Source organism: Mycteria americana, chromosome 4, assembly GCF_035582795.1.
Source record: "Mycteria americana isolate JAX WOST 10 ecotype Jacksonville Zoo and Gardens chromosome 4, USCA_MyAme_1.0, whole genome shotgun sequence".
Lineage (NCBI taxonomy): Eukaryota > Metazoa > Chordata > Aves > Ciconiiformes > Ciconiidae > Mycteria > Mycteria americana.
The window spans coordinates 26,213,075-26,225,983 of record NC_134368.1 but is presented as its reverse complement, the minus strand read 5'-3'; the positions used below and the strand labels follow the sequence as shown (position 1 = coordinate 26,225,983).

General features: G+C 39.9%; 1 protein-coding gene across 4 annotated transcripts in view; it reads right to left on the bottom strand.

Moving 5' to 3' along the window:
- Nucleotides 1-3,625: 3,625 nt before the first annotated feature.
- Nucleotides 3,626-12,909, bottom strand: part of NWD2 (NACHT and WD repeat domain containing 2) — a 57,845-nt gene continuing 48,561 nt past the window's right edge. For 3 of the 4 annotated variants that reach the window (XM_075499901.1, XM_075499904.1, XM_075499903.1), the window contains 3 exons: nucleotides 11,796-11,940; nucleotides 10,902-11,491; nucleotides 3,626-9,263 (listed from right to left, as the gene is read on the bottom strand). In XM_075499901.1, coding sequence (XP_075356016.1) covers nucleotides 5,328-9,263; nucleotides 10,902-11,491; nucleotides 11,796-11,940 — 4,671 coding nt within the window. In that variant the 3' untranslated portion in view covers nucleotides 3,626-5,327. The remainder of the gene's footprint in view (nucleotides 9,264-10,901; nucleotides 11,492-11,795; nucleotides 11,941-12,909) is intronic. The other variant, XM_075499902.1, reaches the window with a different exon arrangement.

Here is a 12,909-nt window from a genome sequence, read left to right as displayed (position 1 = left end):
TTTTCAAAGGAAAAGTAGTTGAGACATTCAGCCTGCAGAAATTCTCTTTTTCCTCTAATCTCATTCTGGTACCTTAGCTGACTGTTTTGGCTGAGGTTTTCTGGAGAACGTTCCTGCTGAGACAGAAAAATTGAGCTTTGCTCAATTGCCTGCTGAGCCTTGAAAAATTACAGCCCAAAAGGTTAACTTTGTAACTTCAGATACTGTCATCAAAATGATCTTCCAGTGACAAGTGCCAGGCAATTTACTAAGAGGCAATGGAATAATGGAGACAAACGGCAGCAAACTATCCTGTTGCTTTTGGGATGTTCTGTTATCATCTGTGCTACAGCATGTCTGGATTTTTGCTTCATCTCTCACCTTGTAAGTGTGTGTATTTCACTTTAAACATGCTGAATAGATCCATTTTAGTCTAGAAGCTTTCTCGCATGCACCGAAATGCATGTGGAATCAGAGCTGTGGCATGAAAGTGGGGAGATGATTTTATTTATCTCTCTTATATGCTATGTAAAAGTAAGACCCATGCTGGTGTGGCAGTATTGTGTGGTGAAAGTTGTGACAGTGGGAACACGTGAACGTGCCTTAAATCTGCTTTTGTATATTCCCTGCTGAGGCTGGAGAGGGGACCGGTGTGCTGCCAGAAGGCCAGGCGCTGCAGGTGGAGAGTGTACCATGGCTGGGAACACGTCAGGGGCTTTGCTGAGCTGGGATGGGAGCATCACCCACCCTGGCAAGCAGGAGCAGCGTGGGCCTGGGATGATGGAGCAGCGGAGGGAGGCAGAAGAGCTTGCTAGGGGCAGATTTTAACGGTCCCTTTGGGAACCACTTCTGATTTTAAGAGCACGTTCTGCTGGACTGGACATCTTGGGAGAATGTTCCCTCACACTCTTCCGGTTATTGGCCTGTGTTTTCAAGTGAATTTAGCACTGCGTAGCTGGTCCTTGATAGTGAAAGTCCCTTTTTCACAGAAGGATGGTGGTGCAAACTGCCCCTTCTGGAGAAGCACATGATAAAATGCCTCATCCCGCCCTGGGAAGGACCGTGATGACTATTCCTTCAGCCTTTGACCTCCCTGTTGAAATTGAGAATTGAGACTATGATTTAGACCCACACTGAGAGCATCACTTCACGTCATACAAGTCAGGAGACTGCCTCCAAAATGGAGTTCAGTGACCAGGCTAGAAAGGTAAACCATGGGAAAAAAACGTAGCTCATTACTCTCCCTGCAGTGACGTGGTGTTCCAGGAAGAGATATTGAGTAACATCCTTGACACCGTACAAGAACTTTGAAGTAGGTCGTATTTGTGGCATAAATGCTTGATAATGATTCTTAATAACAAATCCTTGATAACCAAAACTATCCAAAGGCCCTAGTCTGCATTTGGATGATTACATAATCCATTTTTGGTTACATAAAAAATAATGTGTGAAAAAGTAAGGTGTCTTTGGTTTTATAATTAGAAGAAATAAAAATAGATTTCAGAATGCTGTCCTTTCGCAGTCTTAATATTTATGTTAAAACAGGATTATGTTTAATACTTAATCAACAAAATAAAACAATGCAGATTGTTGCTAACAGCCTAATGGAAATGACCGAAAGGACCCATTTTATGATGTATCGTATAAACACACGTAAGTTTTTGACAAAGGGCAAAATCTCAGGATTTTAAGCTGATCTGGGGCTGAAATAGTCCGCCCTGCATATGAACGCCATTTTAGCGATGGATTTTTGCTTTAAATTCCCTTTGCTAGATGGCTAAAACTTCTGTTTCCACAGGTTTATGTAGAGGGCTTGAGTATGCAGCATGGAGAAATCAGGGCTGGCGAACCACTGAAACCTGAATGCCTTCTGAATGCCTTTTCCAGGCTACATGTTAACTCACATTTTGATGCTCTCTGATAATAATGTGAAAAAACTCGAATGGCCACAGGCCGTATGCAATGAAGTCATGGGCTGTGCATTCCCCAGCTGTGGTGCAAAGGAAATGACTGATAAAAATATTTTTTCTAGCTGACCTCCGGCTTACCTTTGTCTGCCAAAGAATTTCCGGCTAATTCCCCTCTAAAGCTTTCTTGCAGCTACAGCCTATTCCTAGAATCTTCTGTGTCAGAAAATACGGAGCCCATCTGAGCCTGTTTATTGATACACTTTAGATAAAGAATAAATGAAATCTTTGTTCTAGATACACAAATAGTGCTCCTTGAAAGAAAGTAAATTGCTCTATTCCTATGTAGGGATAGAACAGCACTTGGCATTTGGATGGCTCATTATTAGAGAAACTATGTTGTCCCTGTACCACTGCATAGACATACTTGGGGACAGATTTGTGAGGGGCTGTGGAGTGCTCACTCTTGCCGTAGCAAGTTATTTGGACACTGGGCAGCCTAATGCCATTCAGAAACCTGTGCCTGCTGCTTAGGCTCAGTGTGAGGAGTCTGACCCCTGAGAAATAGATTCAGAAAGCTGGAAAGCTGACTGAGATAGTTTATCTATGTCTTAATAGATAAACTATGAGGAGGGACAGGACTTAAACAGCATCCTTCAATGAGATCAGGAACCCAATACTTGGCTGAAGGGCTTAAGTGGATTAGGAGTCACGTTCATGTTTGTCTTTCTCATTGTTTTACAATTAAGAAAAATAGTAGTGCTGCCCCACTCTTGCTGTCCTTGGTTAGAACACAGAAGACTAAGGTTCAAAGCAGGACAAGAACACCCACGCCTTTTTATATACAGCATCACTGCTTTCATGTGTCAGCCTATTGCTTTGACCAACTAGGCAAGGCCTAAAATCAATTCCCTCTTTGACCTGAGATAAAGGGAAGACTGCTCTCACTTTTAGGCCGATCCTCTATTTTGCTGGCAACTATCTCCTGCCCCAAGAAGCCGTGCCACTGTGCAGAAGTCCACAAAGTTCACTGAGCCAGAAAACAAGAGGAGCAAGTCTGGGTACTCTATCGATAAGCCACTCAGCTGAGCTGGGACCAGCTGCGTTCTGGTAGTGCTTCCCAAAGAGGAAGAACATTTCTCGGTTTCTGTGTTTTGCTTTGTTTCTATGTTACACTGCTTTACTACCCAAAGTTAGCCACTCTCCTGGCAGATAGGAGATGTATTTTTACTCTTCCAAGATAATGAGGGAACTAACTTTCCAACATTATGCAGGTTATGCACAAGGAGTTCAAGGCTGAAATGCGTGAGTCATGCCCAGTATTTGAAAGAAGGTGGAAGTTGCTTACCTTCAGGACAGGATCCTGGGAGGTGCAGCCCCTTCCCGTAGCTCCAAAGGTCTGAAGGGGAGTGGGATTTCAGGTGCTCCCCTCTTTTCTGAGCTTTCTACTGGGTAGGTTACACAAGCCTTTGTGTCTGTTGACTTGCACACTGGCAGTATGCAATCTAGTCATAAGCAGCATCTAAGCATGGATTTTTTTGGGTTAATTTAATTGGTTCTTGAATGCCTGATTTAGTTAACTGAAGTGGGAAAAATACTGGAATTTTTCCTTATGAAAATAGCCCTTAAAAATGATTTAAATAAAGGCTAATGGGAGCTGCAAATGCCTCGTGTCCCTCTGCCAGAGTGAAATTTTCCAAAAATTAAGGGACACACACAAGTCTGTTTCCTTAGTTTATTAGTACAAACAATGCATACACAAGACTGTATATTGTTTGAAGACTGCAATAGATTTCTAATTTAACAACTCTGTAACAAAATTTAACTAAATTTGACATTTATGAAAATATAAATCTCTGATTGGGTAGGTTTTCCCAACAATACAAAGTTTACATAAAAACATTCAATATGATCTATTAGTTGCAAACAAGTTAGGAAAAATCATTCAAGTCACTTAATATACTATATTGGCTTGTACATTGAACATTCACACACTACATTAAGTTCTAGCTTAGCATTCATTTCTTGGAAATTTGTGGCATGGAGTTCCGATTCTAAAAATAAAATTGTTTTGTTTAAATAATTTGAAAATATTTCCACAGGTGTGCCGACTTTAAGATATGTAAGGAGGGAGAAATCTTCTTATCCTTTCAGATGTTGTCCAGTATTGTTTTTTACTTGGGCAAAATGTAATTTTTTTCAAGCATTTGTCATTATTTCACAATTTCTGCCTTGAAACTGGTAAAACTGTACAAAAGGCTCAGAACAGTTCTAAAGCAGAAAGTGAAGCTTGTAAGTATGTGGAAGTAAGAAAAACCCATTACAAATTGGACCAGTAAAGAACCTTTGGACAGCCTTTACATTTAGTGGAGTATTTCTGCACATATACAAGCAGTCCCAGAGTGTTTGGTCATCTGATCTGTATTTATCATGGGAAAGAACGGAAAGGATAGTAAGGCAAATGTTATCAAGATTAATACATGACATGGCTGAAAACTTTCTATTACGATTACTTTGGGGACATAGGAGATACTTTAGACTTTCTTACAACAAAATGGATAGCAACCTTTTAACATAAAGAAATTAATGTTTAACTGTTCATCTGTAATGCCCTTTCTCTTTGAAAAAGTTTTCATTATGACCTGTACTAATACACACTGTGAAGACAAAAAAATTCCCCAAACCAAAAATAAACCCCCAAACCCTATATTCCTTTTATGACCTAGGTTTTTATAATTTTTATCACAATACAGAAACCTGAAATCCCTGCATGCAGTTAAAAAAAAATCTTTCAGTCCATTCATTGAGGTGAACAAATAGTTATCAGCTCACATGTTGACATGTTTGCAGCTGACTGGCACCTACTCCTTTCAACCCAAAGATTAATCCCAATTAAAAAAAAAAGTAGGTATTTTTTAAATGATGATGGAATGTATCAAGTGTTCCAGGTTGGCAGGTGACATCTTGTCATTGCACCATCAAGCAGAAAAACACATTTTTGCGAGTGGGTATAAAGTTGGCTGTTAGCTATAGACCCATCTAGGCGACTTGGTATATAAAACAGTGGTCTGACTCTTCTCACTGATCATATGGAGCTTTAGTCCTAGTTAAAACAGTTTGTCAGTCCCAGATAAGATCACCTAACTTCTGTAATAGCATAACAATTTTGATAGTATTGCTAGAAATTTTTAATCAAGGCCCTGGTGAAATCCTGGACTGAACCTTGTATTCCGAAATTTAAAAAAACCCTGCAGCCCATTTGCTTTATGTTTGCTTTTTTTGTTTACATAGATGTAAGAATATTTGTTGAGGAAAAAACAGCTGGTCTGCCCTCTGCTGTTTCTGTCTGTCTTTCAAGAAATGCACTGATTTTTATGTGAATTCAGAAGACAAATCTATGCATGTATACTATTATTCAGATAAGCTAGTCCAGACGGTTACTCAGTTGTCAGCAGCAAAGCTGTGTCCTCTGCAATCTATGGCTGAGCACACTTTCTCATAGCAATAGTTGTGTTTTTTGGTTGGTGTTGCTTCACTCACCTCAGGTTCTGTAACTGTAATAGGGCTATCCCTTGCAAATACTTCCGTTGATTCCCTCCAAATGCAGTCTGCAGTCACTTTGAAACTATAATTGTGACATTTTGGCCTAATCACTTGGGTTGTGTTGTTGAAAATCTGACGGCTGTTTGAAGTAGCAATTTTGATCTTCAGTGCAGCGTCAACTCGATCCACTACAGTGTAAGTACCTATACTTCCGTCATCAAATCCAATAATAATATTTAAATGTCTCTGTGAGAGTGCAAGAAAAGTGGGAGTTTTATAAAGAGAACAGGCACCGATGTTTTTACCATCCGCTAGCCTCATTACTATTAAACTAGAGACTGCACCATTGTCATCATCTTCTTCACTGCGAAAACAGATGTACACAAGATAGCGGCCATCCCGAGACAGCCTCTGCCGCCAGATGACACCTGGAGCATGAACCACACGAAGTTTTCCACTGTATAAATCAAGCACATTGATGTTCTCATCACCACGGGTTATAATTCCTAGTTTCCCATTTGGGGATATTTCAAAGTCTTCCAGATTTTTTAAGAAATTGGTAGGCAATTGTACGCGTCTGCAGATGACTTCCTCTGTTAGGCTCCAGATATTCACAGTTTCAGTAGATGTTATAAATACTATAATATCTGGGCAGTCTGGTATCAGCTTAATATCCACAATGCTTGCACCATCATCACAGCAAAACTTCTTGGTTATACTGCCTGTCCAGAGACTCACTGCCAACACTTTATTCTTTGCCATTCCGACTACGAATGTATTTGCAGTTGTTATAAATGCATTCTGTAAGGCAACTAAAATATTGCAAACCCTATGTCCTGTAGCCAGTCGCCAAACTCTGGATGCGTTTTGCTCGCACAGAGAGACTACAAATTGATCATTATGGGTAATCATTAGCTCTGAGATTTTTTGTCCATTAATGCGAAAAATATTTTCGCCGCTAACAGTGTGCCATACGTACTGGCTGCATTTATCATCTGATGTAACCATTATCTCTCCAGAAGAGGTCAGCACACAGTTTTCAACAATACCTTCATGCTTGAACACGGCTTCAATAAATCCAGTGCTGAAGTTCCACTTATGGACAGAATCTGATCCATCCAGTGTGTATATTAATTCACCTCTGGCTGGCAACACCAGTCTTTGGATAGGCTTGCCGGATTTGTCAATATTGGACATAGCAGTTATGATGTCTATATCCCAAATAGAAAGGACACCACTGGTGGATAAGGATAGCAGCATGTTATGATGATTGGATTTAATTAGCCTGACTATAGTTCCTGAGATTTCCTGTAAGCTTGCCATACACTGTCCCGTATCTCTTCTCCAAACAAAAATGGCTGAGGTATTTTCCATTGAAGCAATTATACAGTTGCCATTTTTGGACAACACGGCAGATATAAAGCGCTCATTGTGTTTAGCTCTAAACTTTTCAGCCACCTTCCACACACGAGTGTCAAGAAGTTCAATGCTGAGAGCCTTACAAATTAAAATTGCACTTTGGTCTTCAGAAAGCTCTATGCTGACAACTTCACTGTCTTCTCTCCTGCAGTCAAAGTCATCCGTAAGCTGGGGATTCGCGATTTCCTCCGTATTCCAAACAGAGAGGCTACCCTCGTTGTCCACCATCACCATTTCTTGGGCTGTGTCCAGAATGAGAAGGAATTTCACAAATCCACCAGAAAATTCAGAGGTCACGGTGGCCAGCTTCTCTCCGCTGCCCAAGTGAAAAATAGTCGCGGTGTTCAAATACTGTCCGCAGAATGCATAAACTCCGTCTGGAGAACACTGCACGCAGGTAACTTCGTACCAGCAGTGGAAGTGATAGAGAGGCCAACCGTAAAGCAGATCTATTACAGTAACGTCTTTGCTGGCCTCCAGCCAAGCAAGCGCATGGTTGACTGATAATGTAAATCCATTTATAAAACTGGAGCCCCCCCCAATTCCACAATGCTTTGACCCCTTAATTTCCACTTCAGACAGAAGACAGGAATTTATGTTATCGTATATCAAAAGAGTGTTTTTTGTGGTAGCTACTACAAGATACTTTTCATCACTAGTAAGCTTCATCCCTAGGATAACAGATGGAGCTGTTGTAATCTGCCTTAGTAACTGGCGGGTCTCTACATCCCAAGTGCTGATGGAGCCATTTTCTAAAGCAGCAATAATTGTGCTGGGATTAAAAGTAGGCAAAATCTCAGTGACGTGCATGCAGCTGGATGACAGCGGCAGGCGCTCGGGGCTGTAAGTCACATCCATGGAGGAATGCAAAGGGACGATAGAGCAGTACTTGGGTCCGTCCTTGTCACATTCTAAGAGGAGATGTCTGAGTTTGGGCAATGAACTTACTACTGGGAGAAGCCTCTGCTGCAATTCAGCGGAGAGCGAACCTGGGTATTTTACTACTTTGAACTTTATACTGCGGAGGGTACTGGCCAGAAATTTCAGCTCCTTTTCTTGTGAGTAGGTGTAAGCCAGTTCTATGTCAGAAAGCGCTTTATCAAACTGCCCTATTCTAATCATGGTGTACAGCCAGCTGAAGTTCATAATGACTCCGTACAGAAGATCATCTGTTTTTCCACATCTTGTCAAGTGATGAATAAGCTCTGTCATTTTTCTGTGATTGATAAAAAAGATATCAGGCTCTAATGGATTACACTGAAAGACCCATGGCTGATCAGGTGCCTGCCTGTCAAAAGCAGTCTGATCCATGCAGTGCTTTTCATCCTCGTTCAGGCCTCTACTGTCATGGTCAGGACAACCATTCAGATATTGGTCATTGCTGTAAAAAGGTTTTCTTCGTCCACCTGACCAAACACCAAGGAAATACTCTGCCATGACTGTGTGCATTTCATGTAGATCTTCTTCATTGTGCAGGTACAACTTCTGGGCAATTAGGTGCAAGTGCCTATTTGCCCAAAGAAGCAGCGTTACATTTTTCACCTGTCGCTCTATCAAGTACCCCTGTAAGCCCTCCTTAAGCCTTGCAATGTATATATATGGAATTCTCAGTGGGTTGCTTTCTCTGACACTCTCACTCAGTTCATACATAACACTGTTGTCAAGGGCTAAAATATCTTCCAGTTCCATTTCACTCAGGCCAGATTTGGACATAGTGATGTAGCCAAGTGCTCTTGACAGTAGTCTTGAACCACATTTGTTTTCCAGTGACCAAAACAACTGCTCTATGCTTTCATGGACAGTGACACAGAGGGAGGACTCATCCACATCTTTGTGAGATCTCCAATTCCTGACCTCTCTGAAGGTTAAGTTCACAAACATAGGCAGTGTGCACTTGGAGAATGCTTCATTGACATAGATTTGTTGCCCTGATGTTACTTTCCTTTTAACTCTCAGCAGCTGATGTTTCAGTACTTGGCTACACATCTTTCTGTCCCTTGCAGTCAATTCAATGTAGTTGTCTTCTTCATGAATAAGGCACCTCAGTTTTTGCAGGATCCCATACTTATTTGGCAGTGTTGACAAAATTATCCGTACTGAACGGGGAAGGTGAATGGGAAGCCACCAGAGCTTCCTACCATCATCACTATCTGTTAGCTGTTCTAGGGCATCGAATATTATCACCAGCGGCCTGTGGAATGAAGACTCATTCAAGAGATTGATGAACAAGTCCCGAAGGTCATGAATCTTTTTTGGGTAACTTTGTACGAGGCAACGATAGTTGACTGCTAATTGTTCACAAATGCTTTGAAGTATATTCTTCAGATCTGTACTTGTTTCGGTGGATCCCAAAAATCTTATAACTACCACAGGGTCAGAATCTGGTCCCATCTCTTCTTGCAACCAGGAATAAGACTGGAATATAGAGCATAATTTAGTTAGTTAATATCTAAATGAAGCACAGTAACAGAGTTTATAAATAGTGATTGCCTATATATAAATAAACATTTTAAAATGTTACTGGTTGAATGGAAATGCTTTCCTGGCAGATTTGAAGGCTGGTTTGATTTATGTGCACTGAATGAAATACATATCATGTGTCATCTTTGTTTAGCACAGGTAATATCCCAAAACACTAAGACCTAGATCCACAAAAAGGCTTAGGTCTAAGGGGACAGGAGTAGAATGTAGTCCATAAATCCCAGGGTACTCTTTGCAAAATCACTTCTGAAAGTCAGAAGGTAGACTCTCTGATTAATAAACTTCCTTAGACACTAAGCAATGTCATCCATGGCCAGGCAGACCAGCTTGCCACCTAAACTTGTTTAACATTGATTCCCAGCTGAGTATAAATGCACGCCCTGACGGTTTTGGAGGACAGGGATCAGAGTACAGATTGTCCTTTACTAGCAGGTTACCTTAACTAGCAGGTTACCTTAATTCCTGGACCACAGAAGTACGCTCTGTCTTGGTGTACCTGTGACTTTTGCTCTTACAGTGCCGCAAGGGGTAAAAAGTATCTCTTGCCTTTTTTTTTGGTTAGCATACTCTAAGCAAGTGAGGAATGTAGCTTTAAATCCTCTCAGTCTGTGCAGGCTAACACACTCAGTTCTCTTACTTGCTAAGTCTTTTCACGTCACTTTAAGTTATTACAGAATATTTTAAAAGAAAAGCGTAACCAGAGTCTCTAGGTTAACTTATGTACTCAGAACTGAAATGAGATCTTGAGTTGCAAATCCCAATTTCATATACGCAATTAATGTGAATCTACAGGAAGTCACATTTGGGAAAGATACGGGATTTTAAACATTATTGTTCCCTTCTCCATTTCCTTCTAGCTGATACGGCTGTTTCCCAGCCCACTGTGCTAAATTCTCTGAGCACCCTGCAGGGAACTCAAAGTTGTGACTCCCAGCTGGAGAATTAGGCTTACAGATGCCAGCTTGGAAATTTTCTGCATCTGGTCCTGCCTTGCACATCTCATCTGTTTCACACATCTCCCTGTAGTACTCAGCTCAATTACTTAAACAGCATATGTCAGATAAATGAGTACAGGTATTTTTGAAGGTTACTACAGATAGATTTGTAGCAAGTGTATTTGTAGCAAGTGTATCAGACTAATTCCGGAATAATTTCTGATGAGAACATAAGATGGCATGACTTGGAAAGACATGTTGTATTTGTGAATAAGACTAAAAGCAGCATATGATGTTTAGATGGTTCCAGATTCATAGGACCTGAGTGGAACAGGAGGGAAAGAGATCCTTCTAAAATACATGTTGTTAATTCAAAAATATTATTGATTCCTATTAGGTTTTTAAGAGCTTTGATAAAGTATTTTTGTTTTGGCTAGGCACATGATACAGACACATTATTGAAAGGTAAGTCTTCTCAATATGTGTACAATAATATGCAGAATATACTTTTTATTATTTTTATTTTATATATTGAGGGCTGATATCAGATCTCTTGACAAAGGAAGAATGAAAACTAAGTTGGCCCTTACACACTAATGCTCCTAACATCACCATATTATATAAAGTATTTATTTACCTTCTTCGCCACTTCGGCTAATAAAAGAGTCTTCCCTGTGCATGGTCCTCCGTATATGATAAGAGGGTTAATGTGTCCTATTTTGCTAGGTAGAATGTACTTGTGAACTATGTTTAATGCCTCACATCTATATTCATAAAAAGTGGAGTACGTTTTACATAGCGATGAGTGTTGAAGAACTTCATCGTACAGCAAGTCTGTCTCGGTGTCAAAATTCTGCTGCACTGTTGCTTGGATTATATCAATCATGTCTTCATAGAACTGTTTACCAAGTCCTTCGATGTAATGGTTCTCCACTTCTTGGGAGTAGCCCAGTTTCATGTCACAGTGAGTGACGGACGTGTACACTCTCAGATTGGATGATGCGACGATGGTAGGAATGAATTCATCCCTGAGCTTGATCAGTTTCTCATGGGCTTCGGGATCTCGTAGAAACTTCCCAGCTGTATGTACCACATCCATGTACTTTCCCATCTCTGGAATTTTAACGAAACGCTCAATGTTGGCAATTTTCCGAATGTAGCAAACACACTTCTTTAGGAAAGCTGGTGTTTGTTTACCCAAGGCAAAATCAAGTTCATCTTCAATAGCTGAGGATGAAAAGAGAACACAGAGTCTCTGTTATCTTTTCTTTATAAACAGCTCAAGAACATCCCCCACCCCCAACATGCAGGCTCTGAAATGATTGCATCTGTTTTCTGTAAAAAACAGAAAAAGCACAGAAAAATTGCTGGGTGCTTTCATATGGTTTTTGGTCTCAAGCAAGCACAATGAACATTTTTTTTCTCTTCAATTATATGAGAAATGCCGACAGAAATGTATTTTCATGTTTGTGGAAAGGTTGATAGAAAAGATAATAAATGAATATACAGAAACAGTTAGTGTGAACTTTACCAGAGGAAAGATATCTCTTTGCTTGGCTGTGTTTCATTTTTCCTTTCTCATACAGCAATTTCACAGCAGTCTTAAAAATCTTCTTAATCTCTTCTGATATATCTTGCCATTTGTTCTCATTCACAGAGTTTGAAGAAGATTCCATCTTTTAAAAATATCCATAGTTAAACAGTAGCTGTAACGCACACATCTACAACTTCAGAAAGTAAAAGTCTAATATTCAAGGTCATAAATAACATGGTAACAGAGAAACACATACACTAAAAATAAATAAGTAAGAGTTCAACTTTTTATACTGCAGATAATCGTAATGTATTCCATTTTAGAAATATAAAAGTTAGCTACTTCGAGTATTTTCTGAATTCTTACTGTACACAGCTAATCAATATTATTCAACAATAAGACCAGTAACACCTTTATAGAAAGAGGGTTTTGAGAACCAAGCCTGAAATAATGATAATAAAGCAGCAGTAATACTGCTAAAATTATTGCTCCTTTAATGACAAGTAAGAATATTAATAATAATTTAAACTTGGATCTCAAAACTGAAAATGAGGTTCCTGGTACCTGTAATTAAGCACCTCATATATGCTACCATATTTGAAAAATACGGGATTATAGCTGACATTACTTTCATTCATTCATTGCTATAGTAACAGTAATCTTACTGTCATCAGAGAGGGACTCTGATATAAATTCACCAATCCTTTTAGGTGGTATCTTGCAGATGCCACGGTGGAGGTTTCTCTAAGGCAGCTGGTAGTCACTGCTGCATTACTTACTGCAGGTGAAGTGTTTAAGGGGTCTCCAGTTTTCCTGGAGGGTGTAATAGGAAAAAAACCAGCCTCCAGGATAAGCTCTCTGGCAACTCTTTCTTGACACGTTCAGAGCTTTATATCTTTTATTACTTTCTGTAAGTTTATGAGATGTAACTCTATGTTAGCTTTAAGTTATGAACATCTTTTTACTTACTCCTGTGTATCAGTAGCTTGAGGAAAGGTACAAAGTTTTAATAACAAAAAAGCCAAGCTTTATTCAAAGGGATACTGTCGGCATTAGCAAAACAATGAAAAGCTACAAAACTTGCTTTCTCCCTTGTGATCAATACTTCAGA